General features: G+C 48.7%; 2 protein-coding genes across 5 annotated transcripts in view; one reads left to right on the top strand and one right to left on the bottom strand.

The window, feature by feature from the left end:
* The window catches only part of RCC1L (RCC1 like), a 33290-nt gene extending 15085 nt beyond the window's left edge, over window positions 1-18205 (top strand). The window contains exons 7-12 of one of the 2 annotated variants that reach the window (XR_014786103.1): window positions 2805-2986; window positions 3848-3932; window positions 9162-9335; window positions 11158-11243; window positions 15164-17516; window positions 17862-18205. Coding sequence is in view for 1 of the 2 variants with exons in the window: in XM_084822483.1 (XP_084678609.1) it covers window positions 2805-2986; window positions 3848-3932; window positions 9162-9335; window positions 11158-11243; window positions 15164-15241 (605 nt within the window). In the remaining variant the exon portion in view is untranslated. Of the gene's footprint in view, window positions 1-2804; window positions 2987-3847; window positions 3933-9161; window positions 9336-11157; window positions 11244-15163 lie in introns of both variants that reach the window. The other variant, XM_084822483.1, reaches the window with a different exon arrangement.
* Window positions 17904-26903, bottom strand: part of CASTOR2 (cytosolic arginine sensor for mTORC1 subunit 2) — a 119959-nt gene continuing 110959 nt past the window's right edge. Inside the window, exons 8-9 of one of the 3 annotated variants that reach the window (XM_084822485.1) lie at window positions 23992-24086; window positions 17904-18325 (exon numbers count right to left, since the gene is read on the bottom strand). In XM_084822485.1, coding sequence (XP_084678611.1) covers window positions 18260-18325; window positions 23992-24086 — 161 coding nt within the window. In that variant the 3' untranslated portion in view covers window positions 17904-18259. Of the gene's footprint in view, window positions 18326-23771; window positions 24087-26550; window positions 26660-26903 lie in introns of those variants that run through there. The other 2 variants (XM_084822484.1, XR_014786104.1) reach the window with 2 other exon arrangements.

Raw genomic sequence — 26903 nt, 5'->3', positions numbered from 1 at the left:
AGCTGGATAGGAGAACCTGAAAGAACTGGGCATGTTGAGCCTGGAGAAGACTGAGCGGATATAGGATAGTGCTTTTCAAGTCCTTGCAAGGTTGTCGCAGAGAGGAAGGCCAGGATCTCTTCTCGGTCATCCCAGAGCGCAGGACACAGAATAATGGGCTCAAGTTACAGGAAGCCAGATTCTGGCTGAGCATCAGGAAAAACCTCCCTGACTGTTAGAGCAATATGACAACGGAACCGATTCCCTAGGGAGGTGGTGGGCTCTCCCACACTGGAGGCATTCAAGGCGAGGCTGGACAGCCACCTGTCAGGGATGCTTTGACTTGGACTCCTGCATTGAGCAGGGGATTGGACTCGAGGGTCTTGTAGGCCCTTTCCAACCCTATTATTCTGTGATTCTAAGTTCAGAGCCCCCCCTGTGCCACGCCAATGGAGGATGCTGCAGGAAGCCACCCTGCTGACTTCGCTCTCCTTCCAAGGCGGAGGCGGTCCACGACTTTGTACCTCTCCAGCAAGCTATGGGGAGACCAAAGGATGCAGTGAGCCTGTGTACACCCGTGGCCGGGGGGTGCTGTTGTGCTCATGCCCTGCTTGTGGGTTTCCTGTGGGCAGCTGGTTGACCACTGTATGTACAGAATACTGGACTAGATGCACCCTTGTTCTGATCCAGCAGGGCTCTTACGTTCTTTTGTTCTTAGAGTGACCATATGTCCTATTTTACATAGGACAGTCCTCTCTCTGAAGGGGTCCTCTATTCGAAGGGTTGTCCAAGCCAAGTCTGCTTTAAAGGTCAAGAACCCTGTGAAAACGGAGCAGAGCCGGCGTCTTGGAGTTGCCCAGCCGCAGTTAGCAGCAGCTGAACAGCCTGGTCTCCATCTCCCCTGTTCTTCGGGGCTTTTTGCTTTAGGAAAAAGTTGCACGCGGGAGGACATGATAGAGGCGTATGCAATTATGCATGATGTGGAGAATGTGGACAGGGAGACATTTTTCTCCCTCTCTCAAAATACTAGAACCCAGTGGGGTCCTCCCATGAAGCTGATGGGTGGGAGATTCAGGACAGATCCAAGGAAGGACTCCTTCACACAATGCAGAGTCAAACTACGGCATTCGCCGCCACAGGGTGTCGTGATGGCTGCCAAGTGGGATGGCTTTAAAAAGGGATGTGGCAGAATTCATCGAGGATCAGGTGATCGGCAGCTCCTGGTCCTGTTGGCTCTGTGCTGCGGCTATATATTACCTCCAGTTATCAGGGGCAGTATGCCTATGTACACCAGTTGTTGGGGAACATGGGTTTGAGGGTGCTGTTGCACCCAGGTCCTGCTTGTGGGCTTCCCATTATGATACCTGCTCTGCTACTGTGGGAAGCAGGATGCTGGACTATGTAGTTCTGTGGTCTCATCCAGTTCTTCTGACAATAGAAGAAGGAGGATGGATAACTGGCTGCAGCCTCCTTCTGTAGGAGATGGAGGGCTGCGAAGAAGAAACTGAAGTGGCTTCTCCCCTAGGAACACATCGGGGGACAATGCGTAAATTCAAGTCCCTATCCAGGAAACACTGGGCCATCTCTGGCCGAAGCCTCCCAGGATGTAATTCCCGGCATCTCCCAGTTGAAAGAACTCTTGTTAGCAGGCTGGTGGGGAAAAGCGGCCTAAGATGGTCCCTTTATTTATTTGAATGCTTTGTAACCGTCCTTCCAACAGATTCTCAGGGCAGCTCACAAAATTAATTGCCTGAGGCGTGTGGCTAGGTGAGCAGCACGCGACAAAATCAATCTCTCTCTCTCTCTCTCTCTCTCTCTCTCTCTCAAAGTACATGCGTAATGTAGTTCTGAATCCCTGGACATCATTTATTTATTAGTGACGTTTCTATCTTGCCTTTCCTCCAGGGAGCCCAAGGCAGCGTACATCGGGGTGCCCAGCACGGCACCCATGGGCGCCATGGTGCCAGGGGGACCTCTACTGGTGCCCACGAAACTCTGCCCTCCCTGCCCCCTTCAGAAAAATGGTTTGAAGAAAAACCTTGGAAAACGTTAGGGCAACCTTCTGTCTCTCCCCTCCTAGCGTCTAGCCTTGCTGTTTCTCTACCCCTTTGCCGTGCTGTTTTCTGCTCCCTCCCAGCCTCTGGCCTTGCTCTTCCCCTCTTGCACTGAGCAGGGGGTTGGACTCGATGGTTTTGTAGGCCTCTTCCAACCCTACTATTCTGTGATTCTAGCTTTAGCTCACTCTTTCTCCCCCTTCTAGCCTCTAGCCTTGCTCTTTCTTTCCCTTCTACCTCACTGCCATTCCCCACCCCCACTATTACTCCCCCCTGCCCCTCTTTCACTTTTGACTAGCCAGGCCCCCATGGCAGCCATTATGTGACTAGCCACGTCCTCCATGGGAACCATTTTGTGGTGGTGCTCACAGGCGTTTCTCAAATTCCCAAATGTGCCCACGGGTCCAAAAACCCTTTAACCACTAGACCACACCAGTGGAGGCTGGTGGCTCTTATGTTGGAGGGGTGGTGAATCTGCTCCAGGTTTCAGCCAGAACCAGTCAGAACTCTAAAGGAGCTCTCCAAGGCGCGGAACTCTTTTACAGTTCTTGCTGTTCTTGACTGAAACCCAGAGCAGATTCACCGCCCCACTGGCATCGCAGCCCCCAGCCCCCACTGCACCACACTGGCTCTCTGGAGTCCCCAGAGTATATTGAAGCTTCTTCCTGATCGGCAGGTATCCCCGTTTCACTGCCCTGCTGATGGGGCACAGGACAATCCAGGTTGCTGTTGCTATGCACGAGGATGTGTTTCTCTTCCTCCCCAAACCAGGCCTCGGCCATTACGACATTACCAGCACCCCCACGAAAGTCGGGGGCGACATCGCTGGCGTCCGCATCGCCCAGGTCACCAGCTACGGCGATTGCTGCCTCGCTGTCTCGGAGGACGGCGACCTCTTTGGCTGGGGGAACTCGGAATACCTGCAGCTGGCTTCCATTACCAACTCGACCCAGGTTTGTTAGGACGGTTCGGATGGGATTCACGCTCCCATAACGTGCTGGAATTGTGTGCAGCGGTAGGCGGGGGAGGGCTGAGCCAGCCCTACCGTTAAGCAGAGTGAGGTGGCCGCCTCGGGCCATTGCTGCAAGGGCAGAAAACAATTAGTTATTTAATTATTGCATTTTTACTGTCAGGGAGGGGGAAAAGGTCTTGTGGGATGTTCTGCGTCAGGTGCTCAAATAACTTGATCAGCCTTGGGGTTTTTTTGGGGGGGGGGTTGCATTTGCTCTTCTAGCTCCATCAGCCAAGTGCTGTGTAGTATTTATTGGGTGCCCCCCCCTTTAGAATTATGTGCATGTCAATGCCATGAACCTTGGCTCCTTTAGAGTTCTGACTGGTTCTGACTGAAACCCGGAGCGGATTCACCGCCCCACTGACATTGGAACCACCAGCCTCCACTTCTTGGGCCCAGCTGGTGGGAGCCCTGGTTCAAAGACCATGCCCCTAGCATCTTAGAGAAGGGTGAGATTGGCCTGCAGTCTTATCTAGCTGCTGATCGGGGGGGTCTTACTAATGTCAGCAGTTATTACCCTCGCATTTAAATAAAAAAGGGAAAAGAGCAAAGAATGCTGAGCTATCGGAATCTTGAATTCTGCACCTGATTTCTTGGCTGCGGATGATACGATTGCAGAGTTGGGCAACGGAGAAATCCCATGTGGCAGACAAGACTGAGGTTTTGGGTTTTTAAGTTAAGCAGGCTTTGAATTGCTCTGTTGTTCTTGCCTCTTCAAACTTGAATGGGAAACTCTTCTTGTGAAAGTCTTAAGAAAACCAAAATTGTATGTGGTCCCCTTCCAAATGTCCATCTTTTGTAGGTCAATGTGCCAAGGCACCTGCCCTTCAGGGTCGGGAGAGTGAAGGAGGTTTCCTGCGGAGGGACGGTCAATGCTCTCTTAAATGGTGAGCCATTCCTGGAGGTGACTTCTCCAAATCTTGGGCTGTACTTTTTTTTTTAAGGGTTTAAAAGAAAACAGGTGAAGGAGAGTCCTAGTGTTGTTAGAAATGGGCAACAATGCTTGTTAGTTAATTGTTTGGGCCAGCGGGAGGTGATAGCTATGATAATTATTCTGTCCTTGTTGACTAGTCCTCTCTCTGGTAAATAAGGGGTTGACTTGCTTAACCTGTTTTCATTGCCCTTTGTCCACTTCTGTATCTTGACCACTTCCCTTCTTATCTCGCTTCCTCCCTTTTTTCTCCTCTGTCTGCAATGAGGTGCTGTTTTCTTTTCCAGCAGCTGAGAAGACCATGTGTGTTCCTTGTTTACCTTGAATAAAGTTTTTATCCTTCTTTTTCACCTTGACTATAAGTCTTAACAGATTGTTTATTGCAACTGCCATCTGCAGACTTATCAAACTGCTTCCCAATATTCCCACAAATGCCACCCACAAAGCATCGAAGTGAGTTCGTTAGGATGGTTTAGCAAGAGGTCATTGTCAGTGCAGGGAGTGAGTCTTCCAGAGATCCCTTCCGCTAGCCAAGTGAAGAAGAATGTAAATTACAAACCCCGAAATCTGGTATCCCCTTAAAACCTATGCCAGCGTTTTGGGCTCGGTTTGTGCCGCAAACCCCAAGTCCTGTGCTGCGGTCCAGATGTGTGTACTGGCACATGAAATTGGGTTTTCATGCATCCACAAACCCAGCAGTGTCATATTCCCTCCAGACCTATTCCAAAGTATGGGTTAGTTTTGTGCCACAAAGCCTTGCACATAGAAAATTAGTCAGGGAGAAAGCTAGGCTAGAACCTTTCTCCCTGACCTCCTAGTCTTCTACGTGCAGGGGGCCACCATGTGTCTTGGCAGTATGTATGTCTTTATTCTTTTTTCCTGCATGTGAGGGCTCAGGTGTTTGAATGCTGCTCCATAGACCCACAAAATAAAATCCCCTTGCATAGAAACATAGCATGTCAGGTCAGCCTTCCTTTTTTGTATGGAGGAGGGACTTTCCATCTTGCAAATCTCCACATAAACAGCTTGAGACCGGTCTGTTTGAAGGAGCGCCTTTACCCATACAATCCGTCCCGTACACTAAAATCTTCAGTGGGGATCCTTCTCAAGCACCCACCATTATGATCTGATGGTTTGACATGCACAAAAGATAGGACCTTCTTGGCAGTGGCTCCAGCATCGTCGAGCTCCCTTCCGATTGAGTTGTGCTTAGCCTCTTCTGCGCAGGCAAGCAGTAACGGCTTTTGTGCTTAAAGTCGTTTGAAGAATTCCTAATTAGCTTGTGGCTTCAGTGCAGCTTTCGTGATGTATTGTGTCCGCTTTCTATGGTGGCTGTTATGTCTTCTTATGTGCTGTTGTTTTGTGAGGGTGTAGCCCTGAAAAGCACCTAAAAATACTTTAAATAAACCAAGCAAGACACAGGTTTACTGCTGTGGGGAAAGCAGGACCTAATTCCTGCCATGCTTGTGGCCGCCATGGGGTAGCCGGATAGTGGCAAACTTCCCGTGATCCTTTTCACATTTCAGACATCTTAATCTAGCCTTCCCAAACCTGGCGTTTTCCAAATGTGGTGGGCTGCAATTCCCAGCATCCCCGGCTGGGTTGACCATGCCTTCTGGGGATGATGGGATTGTAGTCCACCCTATTCAGAGGGGAGCCAGGTTGGGGAAGGCTGTCGTAATCTGTAACTTCTAGATGGCAGGGTTTTTCTTGTTGTTGGAGGGGGGAGAATTCCAACGGGGAACGAAGCGGAATAGCGAGACGTGACTCTGCCAGCTAAACTGTCTTGGCGAAGGTGTCTGGTTGGCTTCATGTTGCAAAGGATTGTTGTTGTTCAGTCGTTCAGTCGTGTCCGACTCTTCGTGACCCCATGGACCATAGCACGCCAGGCCTTCCTGTCCTGCGCTCTCTCCCGGAGCGTGCTCAAGTTCATATTCATTGCATCCATGATGCTATCTAGCCATCTCATCCTCTGCCGTCCCCTTCTCCTTTTGCCTTCAGTCTTTCCCAGCATCAGGGTCTTTTCCAGGGAGTTTTCTCTTCGCATTAGGTGGCCAAAATATTGGAGCTTCAGCTTCATTATCTGTCCTTCCAATGAGCACTCAGGGTTGATTTCCTTTAGGATGGACTGATCTGACCTCCTTGCAGTCCAGGGGACTCGTAAGAGTCTTCTCCAGCACCACAGTTCGAAAGCATCAATTCTTCGGCGCTCAGCCTTCCTTATAGTCCAGCTGTCACAGCCATACATTACTACTGGGAAAACCATAGCTTTGATTAGACGGACCTTTGTCGGCAAGGTGATGTCTCTGCTTCTTACTATGCTGTCTAGGTTTGCCATAGCTTTCCTCCCAAGGAGCAAGCGTCTTTTAATTTCATGGCTACAGTCACCGTCTGCAGTGATCTTGGAGCCCAAGAAAGTAAAATCTGTCACTGCTTCCATTTCTTCCCCTTCTATATGCCAGGAAGTGATGGGGCCAGATGCCATGATCTTAGTTTTTTTAATGTTGAGTTTCAAACCAGCTTTTGCACTCTCCTCTTTCACCCTCAACAAGAGGCTCTTGAGATCCTCTTCGCTTTCTGCCATTAGGGTGGTATCGTCTGCATATCGGAGGTTGTTGATAATTCTCCCAGTAATCTTAATTCCGACCTGTGATTCATCCAACCCGGCATTTCTCATGATGTACTCTGCATATAAGTTAAATAAGCAGGGTGACAATATGCAGCCTTGTCGTACTCCTTTCCCAATTTTGAACCAATCGGTTGTTCCATGTCTGGTTCTTACTGTTGCTTCTTGACCCTCGTACAGGTTTCTCAGGAGACAGGTAAGGTGGTCTGGTACTCCCATCACTTTAAGAATTTGCCACAGTTTGTTGTGATCCACACAATCAAAGGCTTTAGCGTAGTCAATGAAGCAGAAATAGACGTTTTTCTGGAATTCTCTTGCTTTCTCCATGATGCAGCGAATGTTGGCGATTTGATCTCTAGTTCCTCTGCCTCTTCGAAACCCAGCTTGTACTTCCGGTAGTTCTCGGTTCGCATACTGCTGAAGCCTAGCTTGTAGGATTTTGAGCATCACCTTGCTGGCATGTGAAATGAGCGCAATTGTGCGGTAGTTTGAACACTTTTGGCGTTGCCCTTCTTTGGAATTGGAATGTAAACTGACCTTTTCCAGTCTTGTGGCCACTGTTGAGTGTTCCAGATTTGTTGGCATATTGAATGCAGCACTTTAACAGCATCATCTTTTAGGATTTTAAATAGCTCGGCTGGAATACTGTCATCTCCGCTAGCTTTGTTGTTACTAATGCTTCCTAAGGCCCACTTGACTTCACTCTCTAGGATGTCCGGCTCAAGTTCAGTGACCGCACTATCATGGCTATCAGGGACATTCAGATCTTTCCTGTATAGTTCTTCTGTGTATTCTTGCCACCTCTTCTTAATCTCATCTGCTTCTGTTAGGTCCCTGCCTTCTTTGTCCTTTATCATGCCCGTCTTTGCACAAAACGTTCCCTTGAGATCTCCAATTTTCTTGAAGAGATCTCTAGTCTTTCCCATTCTGTTGTTTTCCTCGATTTCTTTGCATTGTTCATTTAAGAAGGCCTTCTTGTCTCTCCTTGCTATTCTCTGGAACTCTGCATTCAGTTGGGTATATCTTCCCCTTTCTCCCTTGCTTTTCGCTTCCCTTCTTTCGTGAGCTACTTGTAAAGCCTCATCAGACAGCCACTTGGCTTTCTTGCATTTCTTTTTCTTTGGGATGGATTTCGTTGCTGCCTCCTGAACAATGTTACGGACCTCCGTCCATAGTTCCTCAGGCACTCTGTCTATCAGGTCTAATCCCTGAAATCTATTCCTCACCTCCACTGTATATTCATCAGGGATATGATTTAGGTCATACCTGAACGGTTTAGTGGTTTTCCCAACGTTCTTCAATTTAAGCCGAAATTTTGCAAGAAGCAGCTCATGATCTGAGCCACAGTCAGCTCCAGGTCTTGTTTTTACTGACTGTATGGAGCTTCTCCATCTTTGGTTGCAAATGACATAATCAATCTGATTTCGATATTGACCATCTGGTGACGTCCACGTGTAGAGTCGCCTCTTGTGCTGTTGGAAAAGAGTGTTTGCTATGATCAGCATGTTCTCTTGGCAAAACTCTATTAGCTTTTGTCCTGCTTCATTTTGTACACCAAGGCCATGCCTGCCTGTTATCCCGGTGATTTCTTGACTTCCTACTTTAGCATTCCAATCCCCTATGATGAAGAGGACATCTTTTTTGGGTGTTAGTTCTAGAAGGTGTTGTAGGTCTTCATAGAACCGATCAACCTCAGCTTCTTCGGCCTCAGTGGTTGGGGCATAGACTTGAATTACTGTGATGTTGAATGGTTTGCCTTGGATTCGTACTGAGATCATTCTATCATTTTTAAGATTGTACCCCAGTACTGCTTTTCCCACCCTTTTGTTGACTATGAGTGCTACTCCATTTCTTCTAAGGGATTCTTGCCCACAATAGTAGATATGATGGTCACCTGAATTAAATTCGCCCATGCCTGTCCATTTTAGTTCGCTGATTCCCAAGATGTCGATGTTCAATCTTGCCATCTCATGTTTGACCACCTCCAGCTTACCTTGATTCATTGATCTGACATTCCAGGTTCCTAAACAATATTGTTCTTTACAGCATCGGATTTTCTTTTCACCACCAGACACATCCACAGCTGAGTGTCCTTTCGGCTTTGGCCCAGCCGCTTCACTCTTTCTGGCGCTACTTGGAAATACCCTCTGCTCTTCCCCAGTAGCATATTGGACACCTTCCGACCTGAGGGGCTCATCTTCCGGCATCATCTCTTTTAGCCTTGTGATACGTTCCATGGGGTTTTCTTGGCAAGAATACTGGAGTGGGTTGCCATTTCCTTCTCCAGTGGACCACATTTTGTCAGAACTCTCTGCCATGACCTGTCCGTCTTGGGTGGCCCTGCACGGCATAGCTTATGGCTTCACTGAGTTACGCAAGCCCCTTCGCCACAACAAGGCAGTGATCCATGAAGGGGGTTGCAAAGGATAGAACATGTTTATTTATTTATTTATTTATTAAATTTATTAATCGCCCATCTGACTGGTCACCCAGCCACTCTTGCCGAACTTATAAGAACTTATAAGTTCTTGCCGAACTTATTTTCCTAACCCAATCCAGAGGAGGGCCGTGTCTTTGTGTGGGGCTATGGAATCCTTGGAAAAGGACCGAAGCTGATGGAAACAGCCACCCCCGAAATGATCCCTCCCACCCTCTTCGGCTCGTCGGACCTCAACCCAGACATCTGCGTGGCTCGGATCCGTTGCGGACTCAGCCAGTTTGCTGCTATCACCAGTAAGTGCTTTCCAGTGTAATGCTATGTTTGTCTCCTTGTAAGTAAGTTCAATGAGACTTACTTCACGGGAAATGTGTCTAGGATTACAGATGTCAACTTACAACTGTCTGGGAAACTTTCTATCTCTGTCTTGTTCCAAAGTCTGGAGAGGAGGAGGAGTTTTCTCCCCCCGCCCCCCCGATCGATTTTCTTGTTTCCCACAATTATCCAGCACTAATTCTAAGGTAACCTTGGTAGTAGTTCCCTTGCTCTGGGTCTGTCCACGAGCCCTAATTGCTTTTCTTTACCACTGGTTTTCAGCATTGGCTGAAATAGCAACCATTTCTACAAGACTGGACTCCCCCCTCTTATGTGTCAGGAGACCTAATAGGCTAAAAACTGGGTGTTGGTTTGTGAGCCCTTTCCAAACACCCCATTGGCTGAGTTGCGCCTTCATAGAACGTTCGGAATGTTCATCAACATTCTAACTGCTGGGCTGCGAAATGCATCAACAACAGAATGTGGACAAATAGCCCACCCCCTGAGAGGGCAGGGAAAAAAATTGGCCCAGCTAGAGGGAAAAAACTCCATGTGGGGCCTAGGTGGCAGGAGGAGTTACGTGGGGCTATGAAGAAAGAGATGGTAAGCGGGCAGAGCCGTGAAACAGAGTGGGGAGAAAGATGGCACAGGAGCAGAGATGGGAAACATGCAGCCCTCTAGATGCCAAACTCGGAGAAAAATGTCGGAAGTTCTCCTCTGCAGAGTTGAAGGCTGCTTGATATGCTCTGCATATCCAAGGGTTTGATAATGGCATCTGCAAGGTAATGAATAAGTATTTATTTATATTCAGTGGAGGCTGGTGGCTCTGATGTCAGTGGGCAGGAAATCTGCTCTGGGTTTCAGTCAGAATTCTAAAGAAGCTCTTCAAGGTGCGGAAGCTCCTTTAGAGCTCCGACTAAAACCTGGAGTAGATTCACTGCCCCACTGACATTGTCACCACCAGCTTCCACTGCTAGAACTTCACCGGCAGAATGGATTTGTTGAGTGAGTGTCGTTTCCAGTAAACAGGACCAGCAGAAATGTTGCATATCAGCTGTTCTCTGAAGGGGGCAGCAAAGCATCAAGAAGCAGGAGCTATTTAGGGAGCAATCCTGTCTAGATTGGCGGCCACCTCTGTACTCAGAGGCGACCACCTATCCAAAGCAGGGGATCATTCCCTCCGCACTTCTTCTGCCCTGCTTTTTCAGCTGGACAGTCGATTGCGGCTGTCTAGCCGTGGGAGGACGGAGTGGGGAAGGAGGCTGCTGCATGACACGTAGGATGTGTTGTACAGGCAGTTCCGCTCTCCCCGCCCCGGAATGCCCCCCGCCACGTCCCTTTCCAGCCACTCCGCGCTCCTCTTGCGAGCGCGGAGGATGGGGCTGTTCCGCGCTGCCTCGGAGGCAGCGCAGAAGTGGGGGGAGATCGGTTCCCAAAAAATGACATACCCTATGGCTGTTTAGCGGCCACAGGATTACTCCCTCCGTGTATTAATCCCCCCCCCCCCCAATAATAGAGATTTTCCAAACTCAAACAAAAGAAAAACAAATCTGTTAGAATTATGGTGATTATGATCTGGCTTTGTTTCCCAAGAACACCTATGACCGGCTAAGGTTTTAGACAAGTCAGGTGGCGGGATGGACGGGCAAGAATGCTCCAAGAATAGATGGAAAGGAGGGAGTGGACAACCCAAAGCAGTTAAATAAGGAACCGTGTTTAAAATTCTTCATGCCCAAAAGTGCACTGACATTGCCCAGAGAGGCTGTCTTGAGTGACTGTTTGATGTTTCCTGCCGGTTTACAGACCGAGGAGAGCTCTTCGTATGGGGCAAGAACGTGCGTGGATGCTTGGGGATCGGCAGAATGGAAGATCAGTACTTCCCATGGAGGGTAAGGAGGCTTCTTGGAAGGGCTGATGTCTCTAGAAGAGGTTGAGCAGCAAGCCTAAGAAGAACTGGACAGCACCACTAGCTTGTTCATGTGGGGTTAAACCATAGTTTAGAGTGATGTCCAGACACAGCCATTAGTGACAATAGGGATTTTGTCAGCTATAGAACTGCACCATGGGGTTGCTTACATGATGGCAGGAACATTAATAGTCATGTGAAGTGCTCAAGAAGGGCAGCGTAAAGCAATGGTCAGTGTTGTCAGTCGAATAACTTGGGTGCAAAAGCAGGATTTTGGGGTCGCTCCCCCCAAAATATCCCCTGAAAGCCCTCCCCAAAATATCCCCTGAAAGCCCTCCCCAAAAGCTACCATTTCCCACATATTCATTGTACCTCTCAACAGCTACTTTGGTGCTATTGGGAAGTATGTTTTCATACAACAGATAATTAACTTATGGGGTTGGCTGCTCTGAGATGTGGTGATGGTTTTAAAAGGGGATTAGACAAACTCACAGAGGAGGCAGGTTCTACCAGCCGTAATGGCTGGATGCAGCCTCAGGATTGGGGACACCTTGTCACTAAATACCAGTCATTGGGGCGCAACAGTGGAAGAGGGCTAATGCCCTCCTGTCCTGCTTGTGGGCTTGTGGTTGGCTACGTGGAAAAACAGGATGCTTGTCTAGTTAGGCTTCTGGTCTGATCCAGCAGGGCTCTTATGGTTATTTCTTTTTAAAAAAGACCCCAATTCCTCCCCACTCCCAAAGTGTTAGCTTGCTGGGTGGGATTATATAGCCAATCAGGGATCACATAGCTGGTGTGGAGGTCATGTAGCCAATCTGATATAGCTATGCTGTGCTGTCACTAAGCCAGTTTGGAATGAGAGCAGGAAGCATTGCTGTCTCTCTGGTTGTTGGAGAAGGAGCTTCCTGTTCTTGCAGCCCCTCGCTGAAATATTGTGAAAAGATGGGTGCTTTTCATGAGAGGGTGTATATATTTGTGGAAAGTGCCCCCCCTTTTTTTTTTTTAGAGTGCACTCTAATTGGGAGGCATTGCATGGACAACCTGGGGGAGTTTTGGCAGTGAGGGCCTTGGATTTGACATCTTGAAGCCCCACCGCCAATTGTATTTCTGCAGGAGGTCTGCTCTGCCTGCCAGAGCCTGTGATAAAAAAAATCCACAGGGCACCTGCTGTGGGAGGACGCGATGCTGTGTGCTAGCCTGGTTTTGAACAGAAGCGACAGATGGGGAAGGGACAGCATGCTCATGCTGACCGCCATTCTTTCACCTTGCCTCAATAGGGAAGCCAAAATGGGTCAGGAGGGGGCCAAGACAAACATAGTTTTGGCCTGGAAGGCTTTGTAGCTGGCCTCAGCTCTTAAATGGGAACAGTAAGAGCATTCCTTTTCATAGCTCTGTTTTTATACCAAGAGTGCACTTAATGGGAAGCACCTCCTTTCCCCCATACTGTTAATGGTGTGACGCCGCCTGAAATGTGGCTTTATTGGCTGCAGTTGAGACGTGGACCGAACGTGTCATCACCTAGTCAAGAAGGTGCAGAAAGGAAGGAGCTCAACAGCAGAGCCCCCACTGTGCATGCAGATGCTCTGGGGTTCAATTCCCGATCTCTCCAGTCGAAGGGGAAAATAGTATTATGTGGCAGGTGCTAGTGAAAACCTCTTCCTATGCCCTTAGAATCCTAGAATAGGAGGGTTGGAGGGGGCCTATAAGACCCTCGAGTCCAGCCCCCTGCTCAGTGCAGGAGTCCCAAGTCAAAGCATCCCTGACAGGTGGCTGTCCAGCTTTATAGAATCCTAGAATAGTAGGGTTGGAAGGGGCCTATAAGACCCTCGAGTCCAACCCCCTGCCCAGTGCAGGAATCCCAAGTTAGAGCATCCCTGACAGATGGCTGTCCAGCCTCGTCTTGAATGCCTCTAGTGTGGGAGAGCCCGCCACCTCCCTAGGGAATTGGTTCCATTGTCGTATTGCTCTAACAGTGAGGATGTTTTTCCTGATGTTCAGCCGGAATCTGGCTTCCTGTCACTTGAGCCCATTCTTCCATGTCCTGCACTCTGGGATGATCAAGAAGAGATCCTGGCCTTCCTCTCTCTGACAGCCTTTCAAGGACTTGAAGACTGCTATCCTATCTCCCCTCACTCTTCTCTTTTCAAGGCTAAACTTGCCCTGTTCTTTCAGTCTCTCCTCGTAGGGCTTTGTGTCCAGTCCCCTGATCATCTTTGTTGCCCTCCTGGAGCAGTCTTCTCCAATCTGGTGCCCTCCAAAGGTGGGACTACAACCCCCATCCTCCCAAGCCAGCCTGGCTAACTTTGGAGTAGACAGTACTGGTCTAGATGGACAGCCTGAAGGCAGCTTCCGATGAGACCCTATTCTCTCCCCCCTTGGTCTTCTCTTCTCTAGGCTTAACGCGCCTTTATCCCTTGGAGAGATCAGGGGTGGTGAGTGCGTTGCACTCCGGATGCCGGACTACAAACCCCATCATTCCCGCCTATTGCCCATGGTGGCTGATGGGAGCTGTAGTCCAGGGGCATCTGGAGGGCCGCTCACCCCTGGTGTAGATCACACTGAACTAGATGGAGCGATCATCTCTCTTGCCCCAAGCCACCTTCGTACAGTCAAGAGCCAGCTGCTAGTGACTTGGCAGGAAGCAGGGAGAATGCTTTCGAAGGCAGCAGCATTTTCTCTTATGGGGAGGAAGAGAGAAGGCTAAAGTCCAGTATGTTGTCGAGCCCTATTCATGGTGCTGGTTTTAACCTATAAAGCCTTACACGGCTCAGGACCATAATACCTGACGGAGCGCCTCTCCCAGCTCAAACCTATCCATACACTATGCTCACCGTCTAAAGTCCTCCTCCGGATGCCTATGCCAAGGGAAACTCAGGAGACGGCAACAAGGGACAGGGCCTTCTCGGTGGTGGCCCCCCAATTGTGGAATGATCTCTGCCATGGGGCCTACCTGGTGCCAACATTGTTATCTTTTCAGTGCCAGGTCAAGACTTATGTCTTTTCCCAGGCATTTGGCAGCCTGTGCTGAGTTTTAAGGGATCCTGGATTTGTTTTATGGTTTGGCTGATTGCTCAAAAGTTGTTTTTAGAGATATGTTGTCTTTGTGTATGCTGTCTGTGTGTTTTTTATATTTTAAATTTTGCATATTGTACTTTTAAAATGTTTAAACCTTTGTAAACTGCCCAGAGAGCTTCGGCTATGGGGCGGTACAGAAATATAATAATAATAGTAGATGGAGTGTGGGAGAGGAGGAGGAACACTGTGGGGAGACCCTGACATGTAAGGTGTAACATTAAAATGTGTCCTATCTTGTAAGTGGAAGTTAAATATGGTTCCAAATCCTTCAAACATTAATAGTTTAGCTCTGTTCGCTACTAAAGTCACTCCTGGTCTCATCAGGACTGGCACAGAAATATATTTCAAAACTAATGTCCAGTGCAATTCTCTACACATCTACTAGAAGTAACCCTATGGAGGTAAATAGGTATAGGCTTGCAGCATTAACTGGCAAAGGTTTATTAGCGGCTTCTTGACATGGTAGCCAAAAGCACAATCTCCATTTCAGAATCTGCCCCCCACCACACACTCGCACGGGGGGCTGACAGGATGAAACCAGGATCAAGATGCTTGGGGTAACCATATGGCTGTCCTGGAGACAACTGCCCATCCTGGATGGATGGGATGAGACGGGACAGGATGGGGCATCGAACTGCAAGGACCATTAGTAGCATGGAGCATAGCTGTTCTTGTCTGTGCATGTTATCCTGATTCCTAAGCTCTGTTGTGGGTTTGGAGAAGGAAGAAAGTGGTTAGAGCAGTCTAAAAATAAAGAGTGTTTCTGGACTTGTCCTGTTACAATGGAGAAAAGCATTTCTTTTTGCTGATGTCTTCTTTCTTGTCTAGGTGACGGTGCCAGGCGAGGTGGTGGACGTGGCGTGTGGCGTCGACCACATGGTCAGTCTGGTGAAATCCTTTGTTTAGCGGCAGTGCCTGACCAAACAGGACAGAACTACAGTCGTAAGAACCTTTCTGCGTGGTAGTGTTGTCGGTCCTTTTGTGGTGATGCCAGCCGATCCCAGAATTCCTTGCAAGCAGGCTTAAGGGAGGACCCGCCCTCACAGAGGCCCCTTGAGGAGCAGCAGAAGGGCTTTCCGAGGGGCCGTGAGCAAGTTCGGAAGCTGGGCCTTCACTGCCAAAGCAGCTGCCTCACTCCCTTTGAAACCGAACAGTCCCGTTTCTGGAGGGGAGAGACGCGAGTTTAACTTTGCAAGGGGTTGTGGAGGACTTGGAACAGCGCGAGACAAGACCCTGATGTCCAGTCAAAACTCGGGTTGTTTAATGATCTAGTGGGACATGCTGTAGTGTTCCAAGGATGCTGTTCCGAGATGATTGAATGTTGTTCTTTTTTCTAACGTCCTGCTCGTTTTTGTTACAAGCAGCTCACCAAGGCTGTTCCTGAACCTCTTTCTGACTTCAGTTCCATAGAATCACTGGTTAAGGGCACAATCCTACTGGGTTAGGTGGCCACCTCCGAACTCGGAGGCGACCGCCTATCCGTTGCAGGGCAGGAGAAGCGCGGAGGGGATCTTTCCCGCAGCTAGCTCGGCTGTCTAGCCACGGGAAGGCTGAGTGGGGGAGGCGGCTGCCGGATGACATGTTGGATGTGTCGTACTGGCATTTCCACCTTCCCTGCCCCAGAACGTCCTGCTTTCGCTGCTCCGTGCTCCTCTTCCGAGTGCAGGGCACGGGGCCGTTCCACGCTGCCTATGAGGCAGTGTGGGGGGGGAAGGTTCTAGCACGGGTGCCGAGCTCAGTTCCCGGAAACGGACGTATCCTATGGCCATCTAGCCGCTGACTAGCGGCCATAGGATTGCTCCCTAAGAAACTGATCCCCCTGCAGCCTTTTTTTCCACCGACTACTGTGTCCCCGCTAATTCACGCCATGGTGTGCTGCCCACGACAGGAGAAGGAAAAGGAAACCATGCATCCCTTCAGTACAGAGAGATCTCCAAAAACTCCCTGGTCGAATCTGGCTTGGCCACAGCAACATTGCTTTTGAACTCAAGCTGGCGAGGGCTGCGCGGAAGTAACATGGAAGCTGCATTTAAGGCATTACGTTCTAGAGCTGTGCGCATGTTCTCTGTGCACAGCTACGGTTGATCATTATGTGCCCAAGCTGCCGGATGATCGGCTTTCCCCTCCGTTCCCCTTTGCTGTGGCCAAGAGCAGAACTCTTTCACTTCCGTATTTTGCTAGGGCTGTGCACCACTTCAGCCCAAATCCCAAAGTGGATCAGGGTGATTTGGGCTGAAGCAATCTGGTTTCAGAGCGGGTGGCGAGCAGCCCGAAGCGGGTTGGAGTGCTCCGAAGCACTTTGGGCTGCTTTGGCCCGGTCTAGACAGCCACCCGCCCAGCCGCGTGCTCCCCCTGCCCCTTACCTAGACCTGTTTATCAGCTCAAGGGTCCATCTAGTCATGAGAGCATAAGAGGAGCCCTGCTGGATCAGCCCAAGGGTCCGTCTAGTCATGGGAACATAAGCACAGCCCTGCTGGATCAGACCAAGGGTCCATCTACTCCAGCATTCTGTGCACACAGTGGCCAACCAGCTGCCCACAGGAAGCCCACAAGCAGGACACGAGTGCGATCGCACCTTCCTGCCCATGTTCCCCAGCAACTGGATGCACATAGGTATACTGCCTCTGATACTGGAAGTATCATAGAGCCATCAGGACTAGTCTCCTTTAGTCCCACCTCCCTAACCCAGGTGCCCTCAAGAAGTTTGGGACGGCAACTCCCAGCATTCCTGACCACTGGCCATGCTGACTGGGGCTGATGGGGACTGAAGTCCAAAACATCTTGGAGAGCACCAAGGATGGGGAAGGATGCTTCGGTCTGCTCCAGGCAGGCTCCTCTCACACCCCTAACCTGGTGTGACATTTCTCTATCATAACTTGTCTGTTCAGATTCACTCCTTCATAGCACAATCCTGCGGAGGTCCACACAGAAGAAACTGCTATTGCGTTCAATGGGATTGCTGCCTAAATAGGACTGCAGCCTAAGTAGCCCGTTTGCCACAGAGGAAGCGGCGTGGTGCCACGTGCCTTTTCCTTTCCCTTTCTGGAACGCACTGTTCTTTTCCCTCACGAAGGACCCTTTGCACACCAACCTGTACATTCAAATTACCTCATGGTATAGCGTTTTTCTCTTTTGTTTGGAACCTCTCGGAGGTGGCTGCGATTGTACAACATGCCAAAATGTGAATTCTGGCTTACCAGAAACGAGGAAGCGTCTTATGTACGCTGCCTGATTGTTGCTCCTGCAACCGGGAGCAAGTAAAATAACCAAAAATGTATCAGGGCAGAAACACTCAGCGTTACGTCCAAACCCTGGCTTGTCGTTCCTCGAACAAGCCTGGATCTGTAAGCCAAGTTCAAACCCGGAGTCGTTAGAAGAGAGACAAGGCAGAAGTCCAGATTTGGATGTAATGCTCTACTTTTTGGTCCTGGTAGGTTTCCAGTTCCTTTAGCAGCTCCTGGTTGCAGGAGCTGCCAAGTGGGAGAAACCCGGCCTTGTGCATGAACCCTTGTTCCTGGTAAGCCAGAATTCTCAGCTATTCTGGCTCTGCGTTTTTGTAACCGCTGCGTATTTCTGTCACGTCAACGAAAGGAAAAAGAAAGAACACAGCAGGTTTACATTTTGCTTCAGAGTTGAACGTCAGAAAACCTTCACAGTTCTTTAATACCAAAGATTCTTCCTCCACCCCCTCCCTATTCCCCCCTTGAAGATATTTTTTTAAAAATTATTTTCTTAAAAGCTATCAGGAGTTATTTGCCCGTTCAGCAGTCTTTTGTTTCTTATTTTCTTCATGGCACAGCAATATTTCTCCCAGGCTCTCTTTGGAGTAGAAAAAAAAAAATCAAATCCCCCCTCCCCCCCCGCAAAAATACTGAGAAGAATTCTTTGTTGTAAAATGCACCCAGGGCCTCCTCCAAATGGTTTCTAACGTTTTTCAGCTTGACTGACTTGGAGTGCATTGATAACTCCGTTTATATTTTCTTCTGGTACCTATGGAAGAAAGAAAATGCTAAATTATGACTGAAATGCACAAGTCTAGACATAAAACAGATTGCCAGTCAACTGAACACATCCAGACTAGATGGACAATGCTATTTCTAATAATCTGATTAAAGACATTTTAGTCAATAGTTTAAAAAAAAAACTAAGGGAGCAATCCCATGGCAGCTAGTCAGTGGCTAGACGGCCATAGGAGATGTCGGTTTCCGGGAACTGACCTCAGAGCCTGTGCTCAGAGGTCAGTTCCCGGCGAACCGACCTTTCCCGCACTGCCTTGCAGGCAGCACAGCACGGCCTCGTGCTCAGAAGAGGAGTGTGGAGTGGCCAAAATGGGGCGTTCTGGGGCGGGGAAGGCGGCAATGCTAGTATGACACATCCTATGTGTCGTCTGGCAGCCCCCTCCCCTGCGCCACCTTCCCACAGCTAGACAGCCGAAATCGAGCTGCAAATGCAGGATGATCCCCCCTCTGCTTCTGCCCTGCGTTGGATGGGATTGCTCCCTAAGGGATGCAGTCGTATGAATGTTTAGACAGTAAAGTCCTAAAACTCCCAGCTGGGAGTTGTAGGGTGTTTTTCTGTCTAAACATGCATAGGATTGCGCTCTAAATTGCACACACGTGCATCTGAACAAAATAGTTCTGCTGATAAAAAGATTGGGTTGGATCCAGGTTTAGTTGGTGTGGACCCATCAAAGTCAATGGGACTTAAGGCTCATTGATTTCAGTGGGTGTACTCTGTGTATGACTAAGTCTGGAGGCAGCCCATTATTTTGAGATGATTCACAGATGTCTCTTCGGCAATTAATTGACGAAATCTACATCTGAACAAACCAGTCTTGTATTTAGCCACTTGCCTGGTCGCCCTTAACAAACAGGAATTCCTTCCTGGTGAACAGCGAGCGGGCTGGTGCAGGAGAGGCAGTTTGCCTGTCCCTTTGCCAGTTTACTTGGCTTCTGTGCAGGTCATGAGGCCTCTTCTGCTGCGGCTGGCACAGAAACGCAGCAGGCCAGCAAAGGAGAAACGGAATGCTCTGTGTTTCTCCTCTTTCCAGCATGCTGCGCTTCTAGCCTGCAAACTTTTGTTCACAAGCCTGCTTTTAACTCATAAAAGGGCCCCCTCTCGTGAATAATTTTTTTGCAGGCTAGTAACGGGCTGGAATAGAACAAAACTTCGGAAGGGGGAAAAAATGCTGTTGCCGTTTTCATAGGTGGCGTGCAAGCACTGCGCGAGATTCAGTTTGAAATAAAAATCTGTTCAACTGATCAGGCCCTTAAAAAAAATCAAATGCTTTTAAAAATTCACCTCGCTGATTAAGTGACTAAATGTTGCCTAATTTACTTTGTGGAGAAAAGAAAGACTGCCCTGCGAGCCGGAGAAGGAGCTGAGGTACACAGGGAACAATCTCCGAAGCTGAGAGATGCAATCACATACAGAACAAGCCTGTCGCGAGTCAAATGAACAAGTCAGATGCAAAGTGACAGCTCAAGTCAAATGTCCCTTTGAACACAGCGGCATTCTTGTAGCTTCCCATTGGTACCTTTGCCAGCAGGTACTTTCAAGTCATTGGATTGCAGCCAGAGAGGTGCATATTTGTTGTTCTGCTCATGCTGGAGGAAGGCGGCAGGGGAGGCGATCTTTAGGATTCGTTCCCCCGAGGCCCTCTGTGGCTGCAGGAAGGGCTACTGCTTCCAGAGCAGTATCAGAGGTGATGCAGGGGGAACTGGGAATTGATAAAGAACCTCTTGATGCAATGGCCAGTCTGGATCCAATCCAATGAATACTGCCGGGGGGACGATGCAATGAAGAAACCAAAGGCATGCCAAAGATAAATGTAAAGTCTTTCAACAGGTACAAAAACAAAAAGGCACAAGGATGGGCAGGCCTGGCTAAGCAGTGGTACATGTGAAAAGGAACCCAGAATGTGAGCCAACAGTGTGATGCAGCAGCTAAGAAAGCTAATGCAATCTCGGGCGGGATGTCATAGTCGTGAGATGTCATAGTTGTGCTCTATTCTGCATTAGTCAGGCTGCATTTGGAGTACTGTGTCCAGGTCTGGGTGCCCCACTTTAAGAAGGCTATTAACAAGTTGGAGCACATCCAGAGAAGAGCGAGCAGGATGGTGAAGGGTCTGGAAACCAAGACCTATGAAATCACTGGGTACGTTTAGCGAAGAGAAGCGAAGCTGAAGAAGAGGCCCAAGAGTTCTCCCGTTGGAGAGGAGAACTGCAGGAAAGCAGATTTCGGCTGAACATCAGGAGACGCTCCCCACCTTCGGCAGTGGGAGAGAAGACAGTGGGATTGACAAGTTGCAGAACGTGTTGCAGAATGCCAATTCTGCCCTTGCAGAAAAGGGGCCACTAAAATGATCCAGCGGCTGGAGGAACTCCCCTATGAGAGAAGGTTACCACAGCTGGGCCTGTTTAGCCTGGAGAAAAGGAGGGTCAGGGGAGACATGAGCTGGTGTGGAGACCTGGTGTGGAGAATGTGGACAGGGAGACATTTTTCCCCCTCTCTCAAAGTACTAGAACCCAGTGGGGTCATCCCCTGAAACTGATTGGTGGGAGGTTCAGGACAGATCTAAAGAAGGGCTTCTTCAACAGCACATAGACTATGGAATTGGCTACCACAGGATGTAGTGATAGCCACCCATTTGGTTGGCTTTAAAAGGGGGTTGAGCAAATTCCTGGAGGAAAAGGCTATCAATGGCTACTAGTCCTGATGGCCCTATACTACCTCCAGGACCAGAGGCAGTGAGCCTATGTACACCAGTTGCTGGGGAACATGGCATGGGGGGAGGGGGTGCTGTTGCACTTGTGTCCTCCTAGTGGGTTCCCAGTTGACAGCTGGTTGGCCACTGTGTGAACAGAATGCTGGACTAGATGGACCCTTGGTCTCATCCAATATGGCTCTTCTTACGTTCTTATGGTACTTAAGGAGAGACTGGATGGGCCATCTGCCAAGGATGCCATGCAATGAGCAGGGGGTGGACTAGATGATCTCAAAGACCCCTTCCAATTCTATGATTCTATGAAATGTTGCCAGCTGTGGCTAAATGGACAGCAGGGTGTGGGTCTGTCTTACCTTTTTTTCCCCCCCGTAGAAGAACTTTGAGCACCAGCAATTTAATTTGAGCAATGAGAACTTAGAATTTTAGCAATAGTTCCTTGAGAACAGGGGTGAGGTACCTGTAGCCCTCCAGATGTTGCTGGACTCCCAACCCCATCAGCCCCAGCCAGGGATGATGGGAGGTGTAGTCCAACAACTTCTGGAGGGCCACAGATTCCCCACACCTGTGCTAGGATTTCACAGCGATTATTGCCAAAGCCCTGGTTTCTGAGCTGGGGCCCACAGAATTTGGAATGCCCTGGATCAGAAACAACTAGTTACAGCACTGAACTGGCTGTTTTTTTAACTTCATTTCCGAGCACATGAAACCAGTGGAGGCTGGTGGATCCGATGTCAGTGGGGCGGTGAATCTGCTCTGGGTTTCAGTCAGAACTGTAACAGAGCTCTCCAAGGTGCAAAGCATCCAACAGAGTTCCGGATGGTTCTGACCGAAACCTGGAGCGGATTCACTGTCCCATTAAAGTTGGAGCACCTTGGAGAGCTCCTTTACAGTTCTGACCGAAACCCGGAGCATATTCCCCGCCCCACTGACATCGGAGTCACCACCCTTTACTCCATGAAACCCCATATAACGCTAACCACACATAAGGCCAACAGCAGCCCTTTTCTCACCAAGATGGTCACAATCTGGTGGGTTAAGAGTTAGATGACTGAATGTTTCCTCCATCCAAAACAGCGTTCAGCATGTGTCGTGCTCCTCACATTTCCCAAAGTTGTCTTCCCTCTCATGAAAGAAGCTTCCATTGTTTTGCCTCATTTACCGGGCGCTTTGAAATGTCTTTTAGTGGTGTTTTTGAGCTTACCTTACTCTTGTGAGTGCCCATTACAATGTGGCACCTAGAATTGGATGTTGTGAGATGTAGGTTTTTTTCCCCTGTTACACATCTCTCTATTGCTGTGCAGCCTCCCTGGCTGCCCACACATCCCAATCCGAACAAGCTCTACGGGAGGAGAAATCTTGTGATGTGTCTCCCACTGGCCTTTAGTTGAAGTGTGGGAAGCCAGGAATGCTGTATACCGCCAGAGGGATGATTGTACCATGAAAGACAAGACACTCACACACACCCCTCTGCCATCCTATAACTAAGAAGAGTGCATGAGCCCCATATCCCACCAACAATAATTTCACCCTTTTCGTTTTCTCCTTTGAATTTTTTAAAAAGCACTTTTCTATCAAACAGAATGCAAATGGTTGAAAAATTACATAGAAGTAATTTCTGGCACAGCATTGCAGAAATACAGCATTACTGGTGAGGGGTTCTAGTCCAGCTCTCTTCCTGACTTGCTACTTTTCTATGTGCAGGGGTTATTTTTGGATGGAGGCGCATTCAGCAATGCAAGCCTTCCCCTGAAGTGGTACAGGCCAGACACAGGTGTTATCACATCAGTGAGAAATAGGCCAGTGTATTAGCTTTAAGACAGGTGTTGATGCACTTATCTTATCGGCGTAGTTAATGTTCAAGAAAACAAACCGAATGGATCCAGCCATTTGACCTTCACTATCTGAGCTCATGTTGACTTTTTACTGCATGTATACATTAGAGCTTCCAAGCTGGAAAAGAGGGTAACGCCAACAGCAAAGAGATGGAAGGGAGGAGGAGACAACTTGTTTTTTTGCTGCTTGAGCTTTTAACGGGTTAAAAGGTCAGCCTGCTAAAAGAGGCTTAATGTGTTATAATGGGAAAGGTAATGGATATTATCATGGGGACTGGGGGGATGTTTTTGGGGGAAGACACACAGCATGTGACTCAGTACGGCAATACCATTCATTAGACCAACTCATGATGCTGAGAAGAAGAGACAAGCTTCTGAAATAGAGCGCACACGCACGCACGCGCGCACACACACACACACACCGGGTAACTAGGCTAAGTCTGTTGCCAGCATGAATTTTTGATGCTCGAGGTGGAAAAGGGCACGGTCTGAAGGCACATGAGACAGCCACCTTGCTGAAGCTAAGCAGGTCTGGGTCCAGTCCACGCTTGGAGGCGAGACCACCTGGGAACTGCATGTAGCCACCTTGAGTTCCATGATGGAAGAAAGGTGGGATGTAAATGTAATAAAATCCAAAAGGATTTTTCCCGCAAGGAAAACTCAAGGGAAGTTTTCCTCCACAAGCCATGTGGAAATGAACATGGCAGTTGGATGGACTTCTAGGACATCACACGTACGCAGACACCCCCTGGATTATCCAGGTTAGGGTTTCTCTCTGAAGGCGAGCCGTTTAAGCAGGGGTGGGCAGAACGTAGCTCTCCAGATGTTTTGGGCTTCAACTCCAGCATTCCTGATGGTTGGCCATGCTGGCAGATGCTTCCGGGAGTGGAATTCCAAAACGTCTGGAGATCTTACCTTCTGCCCACTCCTGGTTTAAGGGACTTAAGAGAACACATGCTTTACATGCTGATGTTCACAGGTTGGACCTGCAGCTTCTCCAGACAGAGCTGGGAATGAGCTACCCCTGAGAGTTGCTGCTGGTCAGCATAGGTGTACCAATGGCCCGACTTGGTAGAAGCCAACTTCCTATGACTTACCAGCGCATGATCAAACTTAAAAGTACTGATGTAATAGGCTGGGATATCGGCAGCAGCCAAAGGCTCAGAGATCTGTGCCACAATTCCACACTCATCTAGGAAGAATGAGAAAATACAGCTTGTTACAAACCCAGGTTACCAAAGGAAAATGTGATCAGGCCACAGTCATTCGTGCCCTGGTAGCATCCAGGTTAGATTCCCCAAACGCTCTTTGCATAGGGCCGCCTACAAAGACGGTTTGAAAACTTCAGCTGGTTCGGAACGCGGTCGTGAGGTGGTCAAATAGGGGCGTGCATCTGTTTCGTAAGGAATGCGAAACTGGACGGAACAAATTGAAACGTGTTATGAAATGAATACCAAGAGTAACAAATTGGGATGAGCGGGTTTGCTTTTCTTTAGAGCTGAGCGCAAATGGCATCTTGAAATTCTCCGCCTGATTTGTGGGCAGAGAAATTTGGGAGACCATTTCACCGGATTTCTCTGGGGGGAGGAGAAATTCTCAAACCGTTTCTCCCACATAGGGCTCCCCACTGGCAGGGCTTGTAGCACAGCTGCTTTCTTTAAGAGTTTTGGGTTTTTTTGTGCTGCAACAGCATCCACTGTCTTGGCAGGCCGGCCCCCGATTTGCATCCACCGCAATGGAGGTGGGGGAAGTGTGGTGTCCAGCTCCAGGGATGAGGTGGGGTTAGCACTCTGCCAAAATCTGCCCTCCAATTTTCTGAAAGTTTTCTCCCCCCATGCAAGCAGCTTCCATTGTTCTGTCTCATTCACGATGTTTTATCGTTTATTTTTGTGGTGCTTTTGAGCTTACGTAATCGCAGCCAGCCTCCCAGGCTGCCTGCACATCCTGATCTGAAAAAGCCCCATGGGAGGAATTGGCTCATCTTGCCTTAAACTGGGCTTTCATTGAAGCGTGGGAAGCTGAGGAGGCTATGGCCAGCCAGAGAGATGATTGCACAATGAAAAACAGGACACTCGTGCTCAATCCTTGGCCACCTCCTAAGTAAGGGAAGCCCAAGAACCCCAAACCCAAGCCATGGGAATTTCTTCACCACTGAATGTCTTCTCGAAAGCAATTTCTTTTCTATTCAATAGAAGGAGAATGGTCGAAAAAACGAGAGATAAATTTTTGGCACAGCACTACTTTTCTTATCCCGTTCAGTTATTCAGGGGTCAGGGAAGCACACCTTTTCTGTGATAGCAACGTATTTCAGTCATTCCAGGACATTCTGGAAAATAAAACGGCACCAGGAGGTGGGTGCTGAAGACAGCTTGCTGCCTCCCCCATCAGCAAACGTGCCATCTTTTCTGCATTTATAGCATTTGACTGCACTCAAGACCGCTTTTGAGGAGTACAGAAAACACGCGAAGAACTTCAGCAAGGCTGAGCAAGGAATGTTCAGTCCAGTCCCAGCTCTTGTGAGATAGACATATGTCAAGTAAACCCAAAAGATGGAGGAGGTGCAGGAATTCCAGCTCAGAAATGACAGTGGGAGAAGGAAGGCTAGAGTTTGATCCCCTCTTTCAGCCTGCAACCTTTTTGTGCAGTTGTTAGTCCTAACATTTCAAACCACTAGCTTGAATGTCAAAGCAATGGGAATAAATACCAAAAATAAATAGAAATGGGGTGGGGGGAGAATTTCCAGAGGGAACTAAGACGGAGGGTGAGAGGCATGTGGTGGTGGTGGTGGTGGGGAAATAACCAAAGCTGATTACTTGTCTCCTTTTCTTTGGATGAGTTCCTACCTCAGGCTAGCAGTTTAACCGGTAAAATGTCTTGCTAAGATCGTCTGAATTTCTAATTAAATTCTAAAGCAGGCTTCTTCAACCTCCAGATGTGTTGTCCTACAAGTCCCATCATCACCAGACAGCAGTCTAGGGATGATGGGAGCTGTAGTCCAACACATCTGCAGGGTGCCAGGTTGGGTTACGCTGATCTGCAGATTGCATTTCAGGTGGCCGGAGAAAAGAATGTCCAAACAGAGGCTCAATGTGTCGCGTTCTGGAAGCTGAATCGACACAGGTTTACTCAGAAGCAAACACCACTGAGCTGAGGGAAGCTTACTCCCAAGTAGGTATACAGAAGTTTTCAGTCTCAGAATAAAGATATGTCATTGGGAACAGTTCGAAGTTTTATCACTGGAATACAGCACATTTCTCCCATCTATACCCGCCCCCCTTTTGTAGAGAGACTTTTAGACCCCGCCATTCCCTCCTGCACTCTCTGTTTGAAATAAAACACCTTGGATAGCTCCTTTAAAGTTTTGGCTGGTTCTGACTAAAACCCAGAGCATATTCTCCACCCCACTGACATCGGCGCCACCAGCCTACACTGCGTTTTGGGCTCATGGAAGCCTTAAACTCTGACAATCAATGAAAATAAGTTTTGCATTAAGAACAAAGTGGAATCTGCTCACGATTGCCTGGTTGGATCAGATCCATTTGTCATGGAAGCTGCCAGCAGAGGGGGAAAAAGTACCATTCTGAGGACCCTCTGTGAAGGAGCTTCCAGACCAAGAGTTTGGTTTCATCATGAATTCTGATTAAAAGCAAACCAACCTCATGGGCAGGGAGTTTTCATGATTCAACTTTGGGAAAAATGCCTTGGCACACAATGCCTCTCTTTCACTTTGGATTAGTTTGACACTGAGGAAATAGAGTCCTGGAGCTGGAAAAGGAGGTATGAAAAGTCCTATTGGCAGGGAGTTGCTAGGCGCTTAAAAGATGCAGAGCTAAGGCGGATAGGACACACATCTGCATAAGCTTTGCATACGTTAATTGAGATCTTTATATAGAAACTTCTAAATGATTACTAAGATTCATTTAAATTTCACAGAAGACAAAGGCAGGCAATTAATTTCATCCAAGCAACGTCAAATAAATTCTTCAGTTAATTTGCACCCTGCTGCAGA

This window comes from Heloderma suspectum, chromosome 16 (assembly GCF_057233095.1).
Source record: "Heloderma suspectum isolate Gila_16-S chromosome 16, 16-S_ref, whole genome shotgun sequence".
NCBI classification, from domain to species: domain Eukaryota; kingdom Metazoa; phylum Chordata; class Lepidosauria; order Squamata; family Helodermatidae; genus Heloderma; species Heloderma suspectum.
This window is presented reverse-complemented; position numbering and strand designations above follow the sequence as displayed.